At 46.7% G+C, this 19,630-nt stretch overlaps 1 protein-coding gene across 11 annotated transcripts in view; it reads right to left on the minus strand.

Annotated features, from left to right (window-relative positions):
• Positions 1-19,630, minus strand: part of RYR1 (ryanodine receptor 1) — a 208,177-nt gene that overhangs the window by 143,620 nt on the left and 44,927 nt on the right. For all 11 annotated transcript variants that reach the window (XM_083515697.1, XM_083515696.1, XM_083515703.1 and 8 more), the window contains exons 4-14: positions 16,538-16,612; positions 14,228-14,306; positions 12,893-13,005; positions 11,770-11,863; positions 9,968-10,064; positions 8,412-8,486; positions 6,341-6,497; positions 4,207-4,371; positions 3,705-3,826; positions 2,642-2,828; positions 1,802-1,937 (exon numbers count right to left, since the gene is read on the minus strand). In XM_083515697.1, the coding sequence (XP_083371823.1) occupies positions 1,802-1,937; positions 2,642-2,828; positions 3,705-3,826; positions 4,207-4,371; positions 6,341-6,497; positions 8,412-8,486; positions 9,968-10,064; positions 11,770-11,863; positions 12,893-13,005; positions 14,228-14,306; positions 16,538-16,612 (1,300 nt within the window). The remainder of the gene's footprint in view (positions 1-1,801; positions 1,938-2,641; positions 2,829-3,704; positions 3,827-4,206; positions 4,372-6,340; positions 6,498-8,411; positions 8,487-9,967; positions 10,065-11,769; positions 11,864-12,892; positions 13,006-14,227; positions 14,307-16,537; positions 16,613-19,630) is intronic.

Below are 19,630 nucleotides of genomic sequence, written 5' to 3' on the forward strand. Positions count from 1 at the left end.
AGCATTGGGTCCTCACAATGGATAACCAGAAGCCCACAAGCAGATATGATGGATGGAGTAGCCTTCTCTCACTCACTCACAATCCTTTTACTTTAAATTATGGTTTAAAAGTGGCACGCAAACCTTCCCCATCTGTATGATACCTTTCCATCAGGGTTTTATCAATTTAAATAGTCATGCCTTGCCCCAGAGAATCCTGGGAACAGGGGATTCTTTAGGCTGCCAAGAGTTGTTAGGAGACCACCCCACTATTCCCCTTACAGAGCTCCAGTTTCCAGAGTGGTTTAATGGTCCATCCCATTTCTTAAGTGACTGGTTCCTTAAGAAAAGGGATGAACCGTTAAACCACTCTGGAAACTGAAGATCTGTAAAGGGAATAGTGGGGAATAGTGTACAGGGAATAATCTCCTAACAACTCGGCACCCTTAACAAACCACACTTCCCAGGATTCTCTGGGAACAAGGCATGACTGTTTAAAGTGGTATAAAAGGTAAAGGTAAAGGGACCCCTGACTATTAGGTCCAGTCGTGGCCGACTCTGGGGTTGCGGTGCAAATCTCGCTTTACTGGCCGTGGGAGCCGGCGTCCAGCTTCCGGGTCATGTGGCCAGCATGACTAAGCCGCTTCTGGCAAACCAAAGCAGCGCATGGAAACACCATTTACCTTCCCGCTGGAGTGGTACCTATTTATCTACTTGCACTTTGACGTGCTTTCGAACTGCTAGGTTGGCAGGAGCAGGGACCGAGCAACGGGAGCTCACCCCATTGCGGGGATTCAAACCGCCGACCTTCTGATCGGCAAGCCCTAGGCTCTGTGGTTTAACCCACAGCGCCACCCGTGTCCCTTTTAAAGTGGTATAACACTGATTAAAATGTATAATGCAGATGGAACACAAGGATGCACATTCTTAGAAAGTCTTCAGGGGCTGCAGATCTCATAAATTCAGGGGGCAGGAAGGGTTGCTTGCGAAATCTGAAACATGTGAAAAGGATCTAGGAGTCTTGGTTGACCACAAACTTGACATGAGCCAACAGTGTGACGCAGCAGCTAAAAAAGCCAAGCAATTCTGGGCTGCATCAATAGGAGTATAGCATCTAGATCAAGGGAAGTAATAGTGCCACTGTATTCTGCTCTGGTCAGACCTCACCTGGAGTACTGTGTCCAGTTCTGGGCACCACAGTTCAAGAAGGACACTGACAAACTGGAACGTGTCCAGAGGAGGGCAACCAAAATGGTCAAAGGCCTGGAAACGATGCCTTATGAGGAACGGCTAAGGGAGCTGGGCATGTTTAGCCTGGAGAAGAGGAGGTTAAGGGGTGATATGATAGCCATGTTCAAATATATAAAAGGATGTCACATTGAGGAGGGAGAAAGGTTGTTTTCTGCTGCTCCAGAGAAGCGGACACAGAGCAATGGATTCAAACTAGAAGAAAGAAGATTCCACCTAAACATTAGGAAGAACTTCCTGACAGTAAGAGCTGTTCGACAGTGGAATTTGCTGCCAAGGAGTGTGGTGGAGTCTCCTCCTTTGGAGGTCTTTAAGCAGAGGCTTGACAACCATATGTCAGGAGTGCTCTGATGGTGTTTCCTACTTGGCAGGGGGTTGGACTCCATGGCCCTTGGGGTCTCTTCCAACTCTATGATTCTATGATTCTATGAAATCTGCAACCAAATCTAGACCAAATCAGAACTGGAAATCTATGCTGACCCCCTTCCCAAAACTTCGCTAGCCACGCAAGAGTGCCCTGCAAGCTCCAGATCTGTTCTACATCATCCCAGAGCTCTGCCCTTGGTCTTCATACCGAGCAGCTCATACAACAGGTTGACAATCTCCTTCCAGGACTCAGCGGCATCCTCGCCAGCGTATTCAGCAAAGTGTGCAGCAGTGCTGTACACATTGAGGCGGTCGATGCAGTTCAGAACAAGCGTGATCATGCCCTGCGAAAGAAGCATAATAATAATAATAATAATAATAATAATAATAATAATAATAATAATATTTATACCCCACCCATCTGACTGGGTCTCCCCAGCCACTCAACCAAATGTCAAAAACAATACAGCGTCAGACATTAAAAACTTCCCTAAACAGGGCTGCCTTCAGGTGTCTTTTAAAAGTAAAGTAGTTGTTTATTGCCTTGACATCTGCTGGGAGGGCGTTCCACAGGGCAGGCCCCACTACCGAGAAGGCCCTCTGCCTGGTTCCCTGTAACCTCACTTCTCGCAGCGAGGGAACCGCCAGAAGGCCCTCAGCGCTGGACCTCAGTGTCCGGGCAGAATGATGGGGGTGAAGACGCTCCTTCAGGTATACAGGACCGAGGCCGTTTAGGGCTTTAAAGGTCAGCACCAACACTTTGAATTGTGCTCGGAAATGTACTGGGAGCCAATGAAGAACTTTCAGGGCCAAAGTGCCCTCAGGACGTGGAGTCCTACCTTAGCAAGCCCCACAACCCCCTGCTGTCTTCACCAGAGGTGGAGAAGCTGTGAGCCTCTCCAAATGCTTTTGGGACTACAGCTTCCATCATTCCTATTGGCCCTGCTGGCGGGGCTGCTGGGAACTGGGAATCCAACATATTGAGGGCACCGGTTCGGTGATGGCATCAACCAGGCCACCCTCCCAGGCCGAGCCCCCGATTGCTCACCTCCTCCTGGAAGAGGTTCTGTCTGTTTTTGAGGGAACGAAGCTTGGTCTGCTTCTCCTCGTGTTGCAGCTCTTCTTCGGGGTGCTGGAAGTAGTTGATCAGGTCCTGCAAGCTGAGAATCATCCCATCGATGGGAAGAGTCACTGGGGTTCCCGACTTGACCTTTCCGCTCAGTGTGTCCAGGCCCCTGGGGAAGGAAGAAGAGAAGAGTTTGGATTTGATATCCGGCTTTATCACTACCCAAAGGAGTCTCAAAGCAGCTAACATTCTCCTTTCCCTTCCTCCCCCACAACAAACACTCTGTGAGGTGAGTGGGGCTGAGAGACTTCAGAGAAGTGTGACCAGCCCAAGGTCACCTAGCAGCTGCATGTGGAGGAGCAGGGAATCGAACCCGGTTCACCAGATTACGAGTCCACCGCTCTTAACCACTACACCACACTGGAACAGCCAGAGCTGAGATTAGCATTGGATATGGATGGCACAGAGAAGGAGGAATCACACCCCTAAGATGGCCGCAAGTTAATATATTTACTTTGTGGAATGCTCCCTTAGCGCCATACCTCTTCCGCTTCGGGTCTTGAAACAGGGCAAGCTGCTAGACCTCATGGCCGCTTAATCAAAGAGGGGAACGGCGGGATAGAAATTCAATAAATAAACCCAGCACCGCAGCTCCTGCTGTTACTAGGCGCTGCTTCTCTTCTCGCCAAACTGACCTCTCTCTTCCCTCCTGTGAGCATAGCTGTCAACGTTTCCCTTTTTTAAAAGGGAAATTCCCTTATTCCGAATAGGATTCCTTGCAAGAAAAGGAAAAAGTTGACAGCCATGCCTATTGAGCAGTTCGGTTTTGTTTTGCATTGCGACGAATTACTCTTAGTCTTGCACATCTATTGGAATGCTTGCTAACATTCCGTGGCACCACAATGGATCAGCCAATGGGGATGGCAGAGGGGAGCATGGAACCACAAAAAAGATGACAGGCAGGCAGGTGACAGGCAGGCACAGAACACAACTCAAGCAGTTGATTTCTTGGTTTCCACGGGAGCAGAATCTGCCCAGCACCTACTTGATGAACTGGTTGTAAAGGCCAGAAGTGCTGTAGATCATCCGGGCGGCTTGCGACTCTTCACGCTGGCAGCGGGTCAAGGAGAGAGCATCGTCCATGTGACCCTCCTGGTGCAAGATGGCCTGTAGGGTGAGCAAAGAAAGCAGGTATATATGGTGGACGCTCAGAAGATTCTCGAACCAGAGATAATTGACAGGAGGACCTAGGAAACTTTACTCTCTGCGCCACTATCTCAGCTGGCCAGCAGAGGGCGCTGTGCTGCGGTGCCACTGCCACAGATAGCCAGAGGGTGGTGCTGCAACGACCAATCCAAAAGAGACCAGCTGACACGGGGAGCCAATCAGCTTCCACCTGGCCCTATAAAGCTGCTGACTCAGGCCAGGCTCTCTAGTCTGAGGAACTTGCGTGTTTTAGATGCTGAATGGGCACCTCTACGCGACTCTTTGGCTCAGGGCCACCAGGCCTGATGGAAAGCCAGGGAGGCCAGCCGGTTAAGCCTCACCTTTCTCTTGAGCAGCCCCAAGCGGAGAGCCTTGGCATCAGCCGCCGCGTACGTCACCCAGAGGCCGCTGTCGACATGCTGCACGAAACACATGGACTCTCCGTACTTGATCTCAGGGGCTCCCATCCCCTCCACGTCTCGCTTCGGAGCCACATCCAGTTTTTCCTAGAAGGGCAAGGGGGAGAACAGAGGGCGCCATGAGCCCAGAGGGATGGCAGGGCAGGAGCACACTGAGGCAATCTTTGCATTCAGACATAACGTATTATTCGCTCCATAAGACACTTTTTTCTTCCTAAAAAGGAAGGGGGAATGTCTGTGTGTCTTATGGAGTGAATGTGTGGTCCCTGGAGCCGAATTGCCCAGGGGCAAAAAGCAGATCATGTTGTTTGTTTTTTGAAAGAGGGAAGGGGGTGTTGAAACAAAGCCACTGATCGCTTGCCGATTGGGAGAGAGATAAGGGACGCTAGAGATAAAGGAGGCTGCCTGGGAGGGGGGAGGTAAAGAAAGCAAACTTGCAAAGGGGGGAAACAGGAAGACTAAAGCAATAAGGAGAGAAATTAGAAGAAAAGGAGGAGCAAAAAACTGCTCCAGCTAAGGAAAAGACACTAAGGCAAACAAGAGGGAAGGGAGTGTTGAAAGGAAGCAGCTGATCAGTGGGATCAGAAGAGAGATAAGGGACGCTAGTGGAGGCTGCCTGGGAGGGGGGAGGTAAAAGCCCATGGATCCTCAGGATTTCTGCTTTGGGTCACCCCAAATTCACCATCAGATCACATGTCTCTGGCCACAGCATGAACCACAAAAATCATACATCCACTGTTTCGTCCAGAATATTTTTTTCTTGTTTTCCTCCTCTAGAAATTAGGTGTGTCTTATGGTCATGTGAGCGAAAAATAGGGTATATTTTGGGGCTTTTCTTTTAAAGATTTTATATATGTATGTATACAACACCCTATTTACCATACATCCATGTTTTCCCAGACATTTTGCCGATTCTGAGGAAATCCGCCCAAAATGAATGAATGAATGTTCAGTTCTGCTGTTCAGCTGGACCTGATTATTGTTTTAGAATATCTTGCTGTTGCTGAAAGTGCTTGGCTGCTCCTACTTACAAGATTCTCTCCATTTCAATGCCACTTTCAACATTTAGAATTTTTAAATGGCTGTAACCCATCCAGGGACCTTACAGTGAAGGGCAGGCGAGAAAATGAATTAATAGTAGTGGTAGTAATAGTAGTCTTCTTCTTCTTTGGCGATCACTCGTAGCCGAGTAAGATTGTCTTCCATAAACACGGTTTTAACAATGAGTCCATAAGTGACTGTGGAGGCCAATTCTGGATCCACACATCCTTCCACAGTGGGGACATTAGTAGTAAATAATAATAACCAAATAATAACCGAAAATCCACACGGGCGCCATTTTCAAGCCCATTTCCTGGCTACGTCCAGGAAAATCCAGGCACACGGCAGTCCTATCTTATGTGTAATTTGCCGTGAAACAGTGCTTTAGAAGGATAAATCATCAATCATAACAACAATAGTCATGATAACGCTGTTCGCCCTCGTTGGTCGTTTGCCTCTGAATCCCAGCTGCCGTGGAATCACAAGTGGGGTGAGCTCTGTTGCACTTAGGCTTCCCATTAGGGCATCTGGTTGGCCAATGAGAGAACAGGATATTGGATAAGATGGGTCTTTGGTCCAGCACGGCTCTTCTTGGGTACTTCTATTCTTAAAGGCAGAGCACCTTGCTGGAGGAGACTCTTGAGAGTCCCATGGACTGCAAGAAGATCAGACCTATCCATTCTGAAGGAAATCAGCCCTGAGTGCTCCCTGGAAGGACAGATCCTGAAGCTGAGGCTCCAAGACTTTGGCCACCTCATGAGAAGAGAAGACACCCTGGAAAAGACCCTGATGTTGGGAAAGATGGAGGGCACAAGGAGAAGGGGACGACAGAGGACAAGATGGTGGGACAGTGTTCTTGAAGCTACCAGCATGAGTTTGACCAAACTGCGGGAGGCAGTGGAAGACAGGAGTGCCTGGCGTGCTCTGGTCCAGGGGGTCACAAAGAGTCAGACACAACTAAACAACAAAGACTGCCCCACTTCCGACGAGGGCAATAATGGGGGACTCCTCTCACCTTAGAGATCCGAAAGCAGAAAGCTGTGGCTTTGGTGTGAGCTTTCTCAGCGTCGACCACAACCAGCCCCTTTTCATCAGTCTGCGCCAGGTAGCGGCCCGTGGTCACGTGGCGGACGCGGAAGGGCTGCCCCCACTTCATGTGGCTGCCGCTCCAGCTGTTGTGGTAGAAGAAATACTGTATGTTCCCTCTCAGGCAACTAGGATACATCAGGGGTAGCCAGTGTGCTGCCCTTCGGATGCTGTTGGACTCCAATTCCCATCAGCTCCTGCAGCCAGCAAGGCCAATAGGTAGGGATGCCAGGAATTGTGGTCCAACAACATCAGGGGAAACAGCCCAGTGGCTGCCCCTGCAATACATAAACGACATTATAACGTAGTCCCACCATTTACTGGTGTGAACACATGGAAGAAGGATGTGCTGTGGCCAATTCCCCTCACGGGTAGTTCCTTTCCTCAGTCATTTTTATTGTCTTTGGCCTTTATTGGCATGAGTTCAAACAATAAAATCATACAAAGTCACCCAAATACATTAGTAATCCAAAAACATACAGTACAGTGGTACCTTGCAAGACGAATGCCTCGCAAGACAAAAAACTCGCTAGACGAAAGGGTTTTTGGTTTTTTGAGCTGCTTCGCAAGACGATTTTCCCTATGGGCTTGCTTCGCAAGACGGAAACGTCTTGCAAGTTTGTTTCCTTTTTCTTAACACCGTTAATACAGTTGCGACTTGACTTCGAGGAGCAACTCATAGAACGCGGTGTGGTAGCCTTTTTTGAGGCTTTTGAAGACTTCAGTGATTTTTGAAGCTTTTCCAAAACTTTCCCGACACCGTGCTTCGCAAGACGAAAAAAATCGCAAGGCGACAAAACTCGCGGAACGAATTAATTTCGTCTTGCGAGACACCACCGTATATAAAAAGACTAGATAGCCACCATTGAGTAAACCAGGCAACTTTAGATTTAGCTTTAAAAATCTCGGCTGAATACCCTGAAACAATATAGGTAGTTTCAGGAGTATTGTCCCTCAGCAAATACTGGATTGCAGACTCTTTGTAAATTGATATTTTAAGTTGTAAGGAGACAGTGAGACAGTGCTCCATACAGGCAAGTCCTTCCCCTGATTTAATTTCCCACATGTCCTCTGTTGGCTCCTCCACAGTCAATGGCGCCCATGGCTGGGCCTTGAACAAATCATTGGGTAGTGGCAGTCACAGTTTCCTGAGCAGCACCAGGGGACTGATCAGAGCAGCCATGTTAATTCTCCACATAATGCCTCAAAACAACACTACATTGAGGGCAAGGGATCATGGGAAATTAAAATGGCAGCTCCCAAACCCAGCTGTCCACTGGCATACTGGACTTTTTTTTTTTTTTTGAGGGGAGCTGTTTTTGCTTAATTGTGTAGTTTATGTTTTCATTTTTTTTATTTTTCTGTTGTGAACTGCCCTGTGATCTTTGGATGAAGGGCGGCATAAAAATAAAATAAATAAAATAAAATAAAATAAAATAAAATAAAATAAAATGGCAGTTGTGCCTAAGGGTGTAAGCACACTGACGCTATGACTGCTCAGATATCTGATAAGAAGGTCAGTAAGGGTAGAAAAAGGGTCAAAGACTACCGTATATTCCCGGTTGAGTCAACAAATAAAGTCATAGAGGTGGAAGGGTTGTATACCAATATGAGTGGCAGCCAGATTGTATTTTTCACTTTCAGGTAAGAAATAGAACCGGTCATGAGGCGATGTCTCCTATTGTGGCGTTTCGTGGCATCCCACTCTACATAACAACCATGTAAGCTCTTGATTTTTAACAGAGTCCTTGGGTTAAAAACATTTTCTGTATATATATATTTTTGTCAGGACACGTTTAAAAGGAACAGTCCTAAAATAACATTTTATACCTCGTTGGCTCAAAAGCCGGTGAAAACCGACTCTGAACCCTCAAACACAACCCAGAATCCTTTGCGTTGTTCGTGGCTTTTGAGGCAGACAAATCCACAAGGGAGCCTGTGCTCCTGGGACGCAAGCAACCCCAACAGCACTGCCATTATTTGTTATTATTATTTCATACCTGATGCGCAGAGGCTCCAGACGCCACAGTGAGCGAGCCTGGGAACAGACAGCTCCGCCTTCGTAGTTCACCACCCTGTGGAAAAGGAAGAAGATCTGGGTAATTCTTCCACAGGAAGGATTCAAAACCAGCCAGTTCAATTACCAGACATGGAAATAATGCCTCTTATTTGCTGCAGCTGCATTGGCCAACCTGATGCTGTCCAGATGCTTCCAGCTGCGATTCCGATCTTCCCCCAGCAAGTACAGCTGTAGGCCACTGAGGATGATGGGAATTGTAGTCTGGAGGACACCAACTTGCCGCTGCCTTCCTTGAATCCACCAGTGCTGGTCTTGCCATTATAGGGTATTTTTTTTACCCTTTCGGGATAAAGGGTCTGAGTAAGAACTCAGTGGGACGCAGCTGGAGCTGTGGGTTAAACCACAGAGCCTAGGACTTGCTGATCGGAAGGTTGGCGGTTCGAATCCCCGCGACGGGGTGAGCTCCTGTTGCTCGGTCCCTGCTCCTGCCAACCTAGCAGTTCGAAAGCACGTCAAAGTGCAAGTAGATAAATAGGTACCGCTCCGGCGGGAAGGTAAACGGCGTTTCCGTGCGCTACTCTGGTAAAATAAAGCGAGACGAGCACTGCAACCCCAGAGTCGGCCTCGCTTTATTGGCTGAGGGAGCCGGTGTACAGCTTCTGGGTCATGTGGCCAGCATGACTAAGCCGCTTCTGGCAAACCAGAGCAGCGCACGGAAACACCGTTTACCTTCCCGCTGGAGCGGTACCTATTTATCTACTTGCACGTTGATGTGCTTTTGAACTGCTAGGTTGGCATGAGCAGGGACCACACAACGGGAGCTCACCCTGTCACAGGGATTTGAACCACCAACCTTCCGATCAGCAAGTCCTAGGCTCTGTGGTTTAACCCACCAACCTTCTAATCGGCAAGTCCTAATTGGTTTAACCCACAGCGCCACCGGAGTCCCCCCAGAGACTACCTTACACTGCGTATAAAACCAAAGTTGCCTTTGCATAGAAACTGTTTCTCAAGCGGCTAGTCCTAGTCTTTATAACCCTGTACCTTCTTCCAGAAGGCAGAAGCTGAAAGAGATCATTTCCGGGGTGCGCACTATCCTGCACTATCTCTGCAGCTTTCTTATAGCTCCTGGAAGCATAGATTTGATCCAAGGTGGGAAAAGTGCACCCAATTATTCTCTCTGCAGTCTTTACAACCTTGGACACCATTGTTTTCCCCCTGACTGTGCAGCTCCCAAACCACACATAGAGACCATAAATTAATACACTCCTCAGCAGGAGAATAACAAAATGCTTGCATTGAATTAAAATCTGAGTTAGCGAGAGCTTGGTGCGATCTTTTACGTTTGGGTAGAGAGGCTCCCCTCCCCAAATAACAGCTGCGCTCAAAGTCTGCATCTTCTTTCCTTCTGTTATCCCCTCCCGCTTTCTGTTCACTATTTGGGGCAGAGGCTTCTCTCCCCCCCCCTTTCTTTTGCCCCCCTTGCTCTTTAAAGTGCCACCTTTTATGCTGACAACCCCCGCACGGTATGCCCACCTGCGCTGCTCTTCATTCTGGTCCGTGGTGGAGATGGTGAGGCACTCGTCCATATGGCCGTGGAAGAGGCGCATAACATGGCCTCCGGTCACATACCCTGCGTGGACCACCCAAAAAAATAGGGATTAGAGAGCGTGAGATCACAAGCAGAGCGGGGAAACTAGTATGTCGGAGTGCATGTGGAATTGCCCAAGAAAGATGTTAGATTGTTTTTGTATGCCACAACTGCAGCTAGAATTTTGTTAGCTAAGAATTGGAAAACACAGGAAGTCCCAACAGTGGAGGAATGGCAGATGAAGATGATGGACTTTTCGGAGCTAGCCGACCTGACCGGAAGAGTCCGCGACCAGAAGGAGGAGGAGTACCAGGACGATTGGATGAAATTCAAAGACTATTTAGTTAAATATGCTAAGATAGCTTAATTGGGAAAACTTGCAAATACCAGATAGACTTGGGATTTAAATATGTGATGTTAGAGAATAATATGTTTAAAGTTAAAATGAAAAGGAAGAAAGATGTTAAGTGACTAAGTTAATTTTATGAGAAAATTGGTTTTGGAAAACTGTTACAATGATATACAATGAAACTCAGCCAGGGGGATTTGAGGAGGTCATTTAACAATGTCACCAAGATTGGATCAAATACAGTTAAGATGTTTCCTTGTTTGCTTGTTTAAAACTCTGGAAAATCAATAAAAAAATTGGAGAAAAGAAAATGCATGATGTACATTGTCTTTGCTCGCGTCATCTCAAGCCACATTCCCTCCATACATTTGAAGAGCTATGGTGCCACTTTAAACTGTCGTGGCTTCCCGAAAATAATTATGGGAGCTGTAGTTGGTTAAGGGCGCCAAGAGTTGTCAGGAGGCCCCTGTTCCTCTGCCAGCGCTATAATTCCCAGAGTTCACTGTTAAACCACTGTGTGCTTATAGCTCTGTGGGAGCCAGTGTGGTGTAGTGGTTAAGAGCGGTAGCCTCATAATCTGGTGAACCGGGTTCGCTTCCCCGCTCCTCCACATGCAGCTGCTGGGTGACCTTGGGCCAGTCACACTTCTCTGAAGTCTCTCAGCCCCACTCACCTCACAGAGTGTTTGCTGTGGGCGAGGAAGGGAAAGGAGATTGTTAGCCACTTTGAGACTCCTTCAGGGAGTGATAAAGCGGGATATCAAATCCAAACTCCTCCTGTGTGGGGGGATAGGGGTCTCCTAAGAGCTCTCAGTGATGATAAACACAATACAGCTCCCATAATTCTTTGCGGGGAGCCAGGTATTGTGTGAATGTGGCCTGAGTAAGTCTTACCATAGTCCTGTAACACAGGTAGGGACTGGATAAACCCCGTTCTCTCCGTTTCTCAATTTTCCAATGTTGTGCTTAGCTCCCCGCATTTCCACATCAGTTTACAATTTATTTATTTTTCAAAAGCCCTCGTGAAAATTCATCAGCGTTTCTACTAATACGCATTCTTTTTGTGAGCAATCTTCCCTAACGTAACATAACTTTTTGTGTGCCGTTTGCACTAATATATGCAATTCCATTCGCATTTCCACCTCACGTGCACGTTTTCTGGGCTGGAAAACTACATCACAAAATTCGGGGCACCGTGAATTCCAAGGCGCAACAGTGCATTGTTCCAAGAGGTGTGAATTTGGTAGGTTTGTGTGAATGGCCTTGTCACCTCCATCCAAATGCAATAAGGAATTGGGTTCCTCGGTGGTCTGCCGTCTAGGCACTGACCAGACCTGCTTAGCATCAGCAAGGGGGCTGTGTCATGTGACCTCAAACCATACCCTAAGGAATCAAGTACCTTCCTCGCAGCCTGAGCAGATGGGGTTCATGTTCCAGAGTGTTTGCATGAAGGAGGCATCTGCCTGGAGCTCTCCACTGGCTGTAGACAGATGCTGGAGGAGAACAAGGACATTGTTGAGAAATAGAAGAGTAGAAGAAACAAAGTGGGCGGGGAGTGAGATCAGGGGCTTAATAGTCCCCACGGATTCATGGAATCATAGAATTGTAGTGTTGGAAGTAATAATAATAATAATTTATTATTTATACCCCGCCCATCTGGTTGGGTTTCCCCAGCCACTCTGGGCGGCTTCCGACAAAACACTAAAATACAATAACCTATCAAACATTAAAAGCTGTTCGACAGTGGAATTTGCTGCCAAGGAGTGTGGTGGAGTCTCCTTCTTTGGAGGTCTTTAAGCAGAGGCTTGACAACCATATGTCAGGAGTGCTCTGATGGTGTTTCCTGCTTGGCAGGGGGTTGGACTCGATGGCCCTTGTGGTCTATTCCAACTCTATGGTTCTATGATTCTATGAAAAGCTTCACTAAACAGAGCTGCCTTTAGATGTCTTCTAAAAGTTTGGTAGTTATTTTTCTCTTTCACATCTGGTGGGAGGGCGGGTGCCACTACCGAGAAGGCCCTCTGCCTGGTTCCCTGTAACTTGGCTTCTCGCAGTGAGGGAACCGCCAGAAGGCCCTCGGCGCTGGACCTCAGCGTCCAGGCAGAACGATGGGGGTGGAGACGCTCCTTCAGGTATGAGGCCGTTTAGGGCTTTAAAGGTCAGCACCAACACTTTGAATTGTGTTCGGAAACGTACTGGGAGCCAGTGTATGTCTTTCAAGACCGGTGTTATATGGTCTCAGCGGCCGCTCCCAGTCACCAGTCTAGCTGCCACATTCTGGATTAGTTGTAGTTTCCAGGTCACCTTCAAAGGTAGCCCCATGGAGAGCAAGTGACTCCAAGTCCTCTAGTCCAGGCTTCCTCAACCTTGGCCCTCCAGATGTTTTTGGCTTATAACTCCCATGATCCCTAGCTAGCAGGACCACCAACCTTCTGATCGGCAAGCCCAAGAGGCTCTGTGGTTTAGACCACAGCATGTGAAGGAGGAGGCAAGTCCTCCCACAGAGAGACAGACACACTCACCAGGTACCGCTCAGAGGAGACGCTGACAAGGATGAGGTCATCACCCACGCGCACCTTCTCCCCTTCCGATCGCTGCTTGGAGGCAGGATGGATGGTCCACCAACAGGCTTCCCCTAGTGGTAAGAGAGATTGTGGGTAGACGTCTACGAGAAACTAGCTATGGTCCTTTATTTGTTCTGGGATCACATCAGACAGGCACCTACAGTATCGGCATTTAGGTGGGCTGCTTCAGATTCATCTGTTCACCTGGGTCAGTGGTTCCCAAAGTGGGCATTACTGCCCCCTGGGGGCATACTAAGAGGCAAGGGGGTAGCAGGGGGGAATTACTATGAAAAGCTGGCATCCATGGATCAAGTTCCCCAATTAAACCGAATAGTTTTAACTGGATTTTGAATAAATGTGCAATTAATTGTTACGGCTTTGAATTTGATTGTGTTTTTATAGGCTAGGGTAAGGGGCACAGGGAATGAGTTTATGGGGAAAGGGTGGGGTGGCCAGAAAAAGTTTGGGAACCACTGACCTAGGTTTTCCCTGAGGGGGCGATCCAGCTATATTTGATGTAAAAAGGTAAAGGTAAAGGACCCCTGACAGTTAAGTCTAGTCGCGAACGACTCTGGGGTTGCAACGCTCATCTCGCTTTACTGGCTGAGGGAGCCAGCATACAGCTTCCGGGCCATGTGGCCAGCATGACTAAGCTGCTTCTGGCGAACCAGAGCAGCACATGGAAACGCCGTTTACCTTCCCGCCAGAGTGGTACCTATTTATCTACTTGCACTTTGACGTGCTTTCGAACTGCTAGGTTGGCAGGAGCTGGGACCGAGCAACGGGAGCTCACCCCATTGCGGGGATTAGAACCGCCGACCTTCTGATTGGCAAGCCCTAGGCTCAGTAGTTTAGACCACAGCGCCACCCGCGTCCCTTTGATGTATTAAGCTTATTTGCAGATTTGTACTTGTTTTATTGATGAGATTTCATTGGGCAAAAGTGCAACATAAAGTATGCAATCTGAGCAGCTTGCATAATTTATGTTTCACTTTGGCCCAATAACATTTCATTAAAAGCTGCTCAATTTGCATCATGTAGCCAGGTCACAGAATTATTCTGCAACAGCACCACCACCACCATCAGCACATAATTTCAGTTGTTTGCATGCAGATTTGTTTTGTTCTGTGTCTGCACTGAGTGGGAATTTACTCCTCTGAGACTCAACACAGTCCTATTGCCACCGAACGGTGCCTGGAATGTAGAATGAGCTAGGAATATTCTCCTCCTCTTCCCCGCTGCAAACAAAAACACCCGCAAGGTGGCAATTCCTTGGGGTGCAAAATCACATACCTGTTGCATCCTCCTGAAGGCCCACGTCAAAGGCAAGTTTATCCGTCAGGGAGCGGGATGTGGTTAGGCAGCTCAAATACTACAAATTGGGAAGGAAAGAAGATCAAAGTTAAAATGTAACTTTATAAATGCACGTAGATGGCCACACATCTATCTACGTGCATTTATAAAGTTACATTTTAAAGCTGCAATTTAAGGTGCAGCAACCACCCTGGTTTCTGCACCTTAAATTGCAGCTTTAAAATGTAACTTTATAAATGCACGTAGATAGATGTGTGGCCATAATCTTTTGCACCAAAGGAAGTAGCTGATAGATGATAGATAGATGATAGATACATAGATAGATAGATAGATAGATAGATAGATAGATAGATAGATAGATAGATGATAGATAGATAGATGATAGATAGATAATTTATTACGGTCGGAGACCAGCTTATAAAACACACCTGGGGGTACAATCCCAGAAGGAAAGCAAACATTTAAAACAATGTGCGACAATAAATTTAAAATTTATAAATGTGATAAGCATATAGACACTTAAAACTTTAAGATAAGCTACCACAGAGAGATGACCCAGAGTCACCCATGGAACCGAGTTTGGGAATTTTCTTAACGAACTAGTTTGGGTTGGGGGATGGTCTGTGCCTACAGATCTGTACACAGAATCTGGCGATCGTCCGGGTCGTCTTATGATCTTTGCCTAACAGGAAAAGGTCAAATTTTTGCTTTTCCGTGAGGTCAGCGAGCCTCACCAGCAGGGGATCAATGGTCTCACTACGTGCCTCTTCATAAAAGGGACATATAAAGAACAAGTGCTCTGGACTTCCTATATCCCCCAATGAACAGGCGCAAAGTCTCTGAGCATATGGGTCTTTTTTAAAGGATCCTTCCAGGACCGGCGAGAGCAGAGCAGAGCTTCTGGCGAGTGTAAAAGACTTTCTTGCATTTAACCAAAGGAAGTAAGGCAACTCCTGACTCGTGGGCGACCAGCACATGTGTAGCAACCAGAAACGCAATCCCCGTATGAGTTGCCTGTAGTGCAGAGAGCATGGGCTGCTGAAAACAAGAGGTCACACCCAATGCAATGGGGTGCGGTGCTGCTTGCTGCTGACCAACACAAGGCAAAGATGGCCCCATTGTATATTTTAATTAAGGATGCTCTAAGGTGATTGTAGTATCTTAAAAATCAGAGACATCACCTTGCCAACAAAGGTCTGTATAGTTAAAACTATGGTTTTCCCAGTAGTGATGTATGGAAGTGAGAGCTGGACCCTAAAGAAGGCTGATGGCCGAAGAATTGATGCTTTTGAACTATGGTGCTGGAGGAGACTCTTGAGAGTCCCATGGACTGCAAGAAGATCAAACCTCTCCATTCTGAAGGAAATCAGCCCTGAGTGCTCACTGGAAGGACAGATCCTGAAGCTGAGGCTCCAATACTTTGGCCACCTCATGAGAAGAGAAGACTCCCTGGAAAAGACCCTGATGTTGGGAAAGATGGAGGGCACAAGGAGAAGGGGACGACAGAGATGGTTGGACAGTGTTCTCGAAGCTACCAGCATGAGGCTGACCAAACTGCGGGAGGCAGTGGAAGACAGGAGTGCCTGGTGTGCTCTGGTCAAGGGGGTCACAAAGAGTCGGACACGACTAAACGACTAAACAACAACAAATAGCAATAACAAAGCGGGGATGGGGAACTGCAACCATCATTCCCCGATCATTAACTGGGGAATGATGGGAGCTGGAGTTCAACAAGATCTTCCACTAGCTTCAAGCATGTAAGGTCACTTCAAGGAATAATTCCGGCAGTAAATCAGCAGTGGCAAGCGAATACACACTTGATTTCAAGGATGACCATTCAAGGCCCAGCTCTACACACACACACACACACACACACAGCTCTCCTAGGAATGTTGACACAGAAGGAAATCACAGCCGGCACCACCCAACCTTGGGTGACCTCAGCTTCTTGACTTAGAACTTATATCTGTCCTCCAGAACGCGGCTCAGCCTTTTCGACGTTTGACACCTTCTTGGCCGAGAAATGTGCCCACCTCCTAAAACCCCGATCGGGATTCCTTGCGATTTCTGCATCCCGGGAGGGGAACACATGACACACGCTTGAAAATAAATCTGCTTGGCTCAGGGACAGGGACGTGGAACACAAAATGGCTGCGGAGCAGCTGCGTCTTCCCTGCTCCACCGGCCTTTGGAGTCGGCCAACGCTGGACCGAGCTCTTGAGCTTTCCTGGTTTCCCTCTTCCGCTTCTTCAAGACACAGAACTTTCCCCAATTCCTCCTCCTCCTTACCATGGCGCTGTGGGAATGCCGGAGAAGAATAGCGTGTCCGTACAGGAGTGTCCGATGTCCGCCACCTTGAGAAGACTGGGGTGGGGGTGACAGGGCAAAAGAGAAAGCCAAGTCAGTCTGTGAACTGGACAATCCCACCCAGAGCACCCTCAACCCCACCCCATAGCAAATGCAAGTTGCTGACACCTTTCCTTAAGGCGGCCTTGACCAACCTGGGGCTTCCCAGGTGTTTTGGACTACAATTCCCATCAGCCCCAGCTGGCGCCCCAGGATGGCCAGAGATTCCTGAAGGGCCTACTGGAATGCACTCCAAAGTGGCTCACTGGGTCCCAGACCTTGGCAAAACAGAAACCAAGAAATGGAAGTCTTGCCCAAGGCCTAACTCCTGAAAACGGCGTCGTGAAAACAACTCCCATTTCATCCAAGCAAACATGCTCCATGTCTCAGCTTTTACACCCAGATGGGCGGGGTATCAATATAATAATAATAATAATAATAATAATAATAATAATAATAATAATAATAATAACAACAACAACAACAAGTTGTGCAGAATAATAATAATAATAATAATAATAATAATAATAATAATAATAATAATAATAAAAACATAGAAAATGGCAAAAAGCAGGCCAAGAAAATTATGGAATGACCTGGAGAATGGGTGGGCACAAAGGACCTGTTTGAACCAGGAATTTTACTGCACAACTATTATTATTATTATTATTATTATTATTATTATTAAGAAGATGGCAAAAAGCAGACCAGGAAAATTATGGAATGACCTGGAGAATGGGTGGACACAAAGGACCTGTTTGAACCAGGAATTTTACTGCACAACTATTATTATTATTATTATTATTATTATTATTATTACATAGAAGATGGCAAAAAGCAGGCCAGGAAAATTATGGAATAACCTGGAGAATAGGTGGACACAGAGGACCTGTTTGAACTAGGAACTTCATTGCACAACTATTATTATTATTATTATTATTATTATTATTATTATTATTATTATTATAACATAGAAGATGGCAAAAAGCAGACCAGGAAAATTATGGAATGACCTGGAGAATGGGTGGACACAAAGGACCTGTTTGAACCAAGAATTTTACCGCACAACTGCACTTGACGTGAGGTAGAATTCTCCTCAGCAGGGCAGTGCGACAATCAGCTTACCACACGGCTCTGTCCACACCACAGTAAAACACCGCTTCGTCCCCCACAATCTAGCCCCACATGAAGAACCCGTTTTATCTCCTGAAGAGATTTCCAGCACTGAATAATTTCTTCAGAGCCATTTCTTCCAAAGGGACCCAGCACAGGGAACAAGGCAGAGTCGCATCCACTGTCCATAGGATTTGCTTATGGGCCTCAAAAGCGTCCAGCAAGGAACAGCTTCCTGGTTCCTCTTGCACAGCCATACTTGCCAAGCCCAAAGGTGGTGGGTGCCATTTGCAAAAACTCTTCTCAATATATATATATATATATATATATATATATATATATGCAGCTGAGCCAAGGAAAAGGCTTGCGTCCACCATACATGTGTTGACGCCACCGTTGCAAGACATTACAACGGTTCTGGCATTTCACTGGCATCTGTTTTTGCCGTGATTAAAAAACAATAGCCGTTCTTACTGCAGTTCATACCTATATATCTATATAGGGTTGTATCTCGTTAAGTTTTCTTTGGAGCAGACCCATTCAGAGGAATGAATCTAAGTTAGGCATGGGCACCCACTTCAACAAGTCGGCTCTTAATGCTGGATGCAGCCCATAATCAATATATAATGGACCACACCACAATAATGTATACACTCATCCCTTCTATAGGTTGTTTGCTGCTGTAAATATGGTAATAATGACATAGACCCCTTTGCTATGTTATTTATAGCCATAGTTGCCGTTGCATATATCTGCAGTATAAATGACCCTAGGTTCACAGGTCATATTATTATTGCACATATATTGTACACACACACATATATATACGGTCATTATTGCATGACTCGCATTGCTGCAATAAATATGGCCAGAGTGCATTTATACAGTGCTTTTTTTCTAAAAATAAATGTTATGGGGTACTCTCATTTTGACTCAAGAAAATCACCATTTTACTAGTTCAAATCGGGGAAAATAAATACAGGAAATGGACAAATGGACAAAGATTCACAAAATGTTTTGGGGTATGCCCCAGAAAAAAGCACTGCATTTATTTGCTACCATCCGGGCAAAGGTCATATTGCAGCAGCACAAAAGGTCGTGAATAACTGGACCATGTTACTGCATTACATTCGGGATGGCACTGTGTGCCATGTTTCTGATGTCCATTGTGCATTAAAATCAGGTGCACAATTTCTCTTGCAGAAGACAAGATTGACTCTTGGGTTTGTAAGAAGAGCGAATGCCATCAGTTTTAAGTCATACTCAAATACAGTTACAGCTTGGGTTTCCAGGGAAGGGCCTGTGATGCTTCGATCTTGCCTCCCCAAGCGCAAACTTCAAGATGCAGCAAAACGGGCAACTCTCAGAGGAGGGTCATTCACTGCACCCCATATATAGATGGACACACCAGGTGACAGCAACCGAGGACGGACCGTGCTGGTGTGTCTCTGCAACAGGTGTGGACTCAACCATTTCTTCACCCCGAATGAAGAGACACAGTCACGCACAGAATGATTTAAGGAGAGGCATGTCCATTATTTAATCAATTTACTTCTTGCATGGATATGAAATCATGCACAATTTGGGAACAACTGCTGTGCGATCATTACAGCAGATCTGTATTGCTGTGGCAAGGGCTTTAACGACCCGGGCCTTAAAAACCATGTGGAAGAATGGCAGATGAAGGTGATCGACTACATGGAACTGGCTGAGATGACCGGCAGAATCCGAGACCAGGGAGAAGAGTCGGTGAAAGAAGACTGGAAGAAATTTAAAGACTATTTAAAGAAATATTGTAAAATTAATGAATGTTAGAAAGATGTTGGATAGAAATTAAGCGGTTTCCAGCTGTAATGCTTTAGGAGATATGGAAAAAAAAGGATTATAAATGGGTAAAAATTTTATGGTAAGGATTTGCTGAAC

The sequence above is a fragment of the Podarcis liolepis genome, assembly GCF_965112155.1.
Source record: "Podarcis liolepis genome assembly, chromosome: 7".
In the NCBI taxonomy this organism is placed as follows: domain Eukaryota; kingdom Metazoa; phylum Chordata; class Lepidosauria; order Squamata; family Lacertidae; genus Podarcis; species Podarcis liolepis.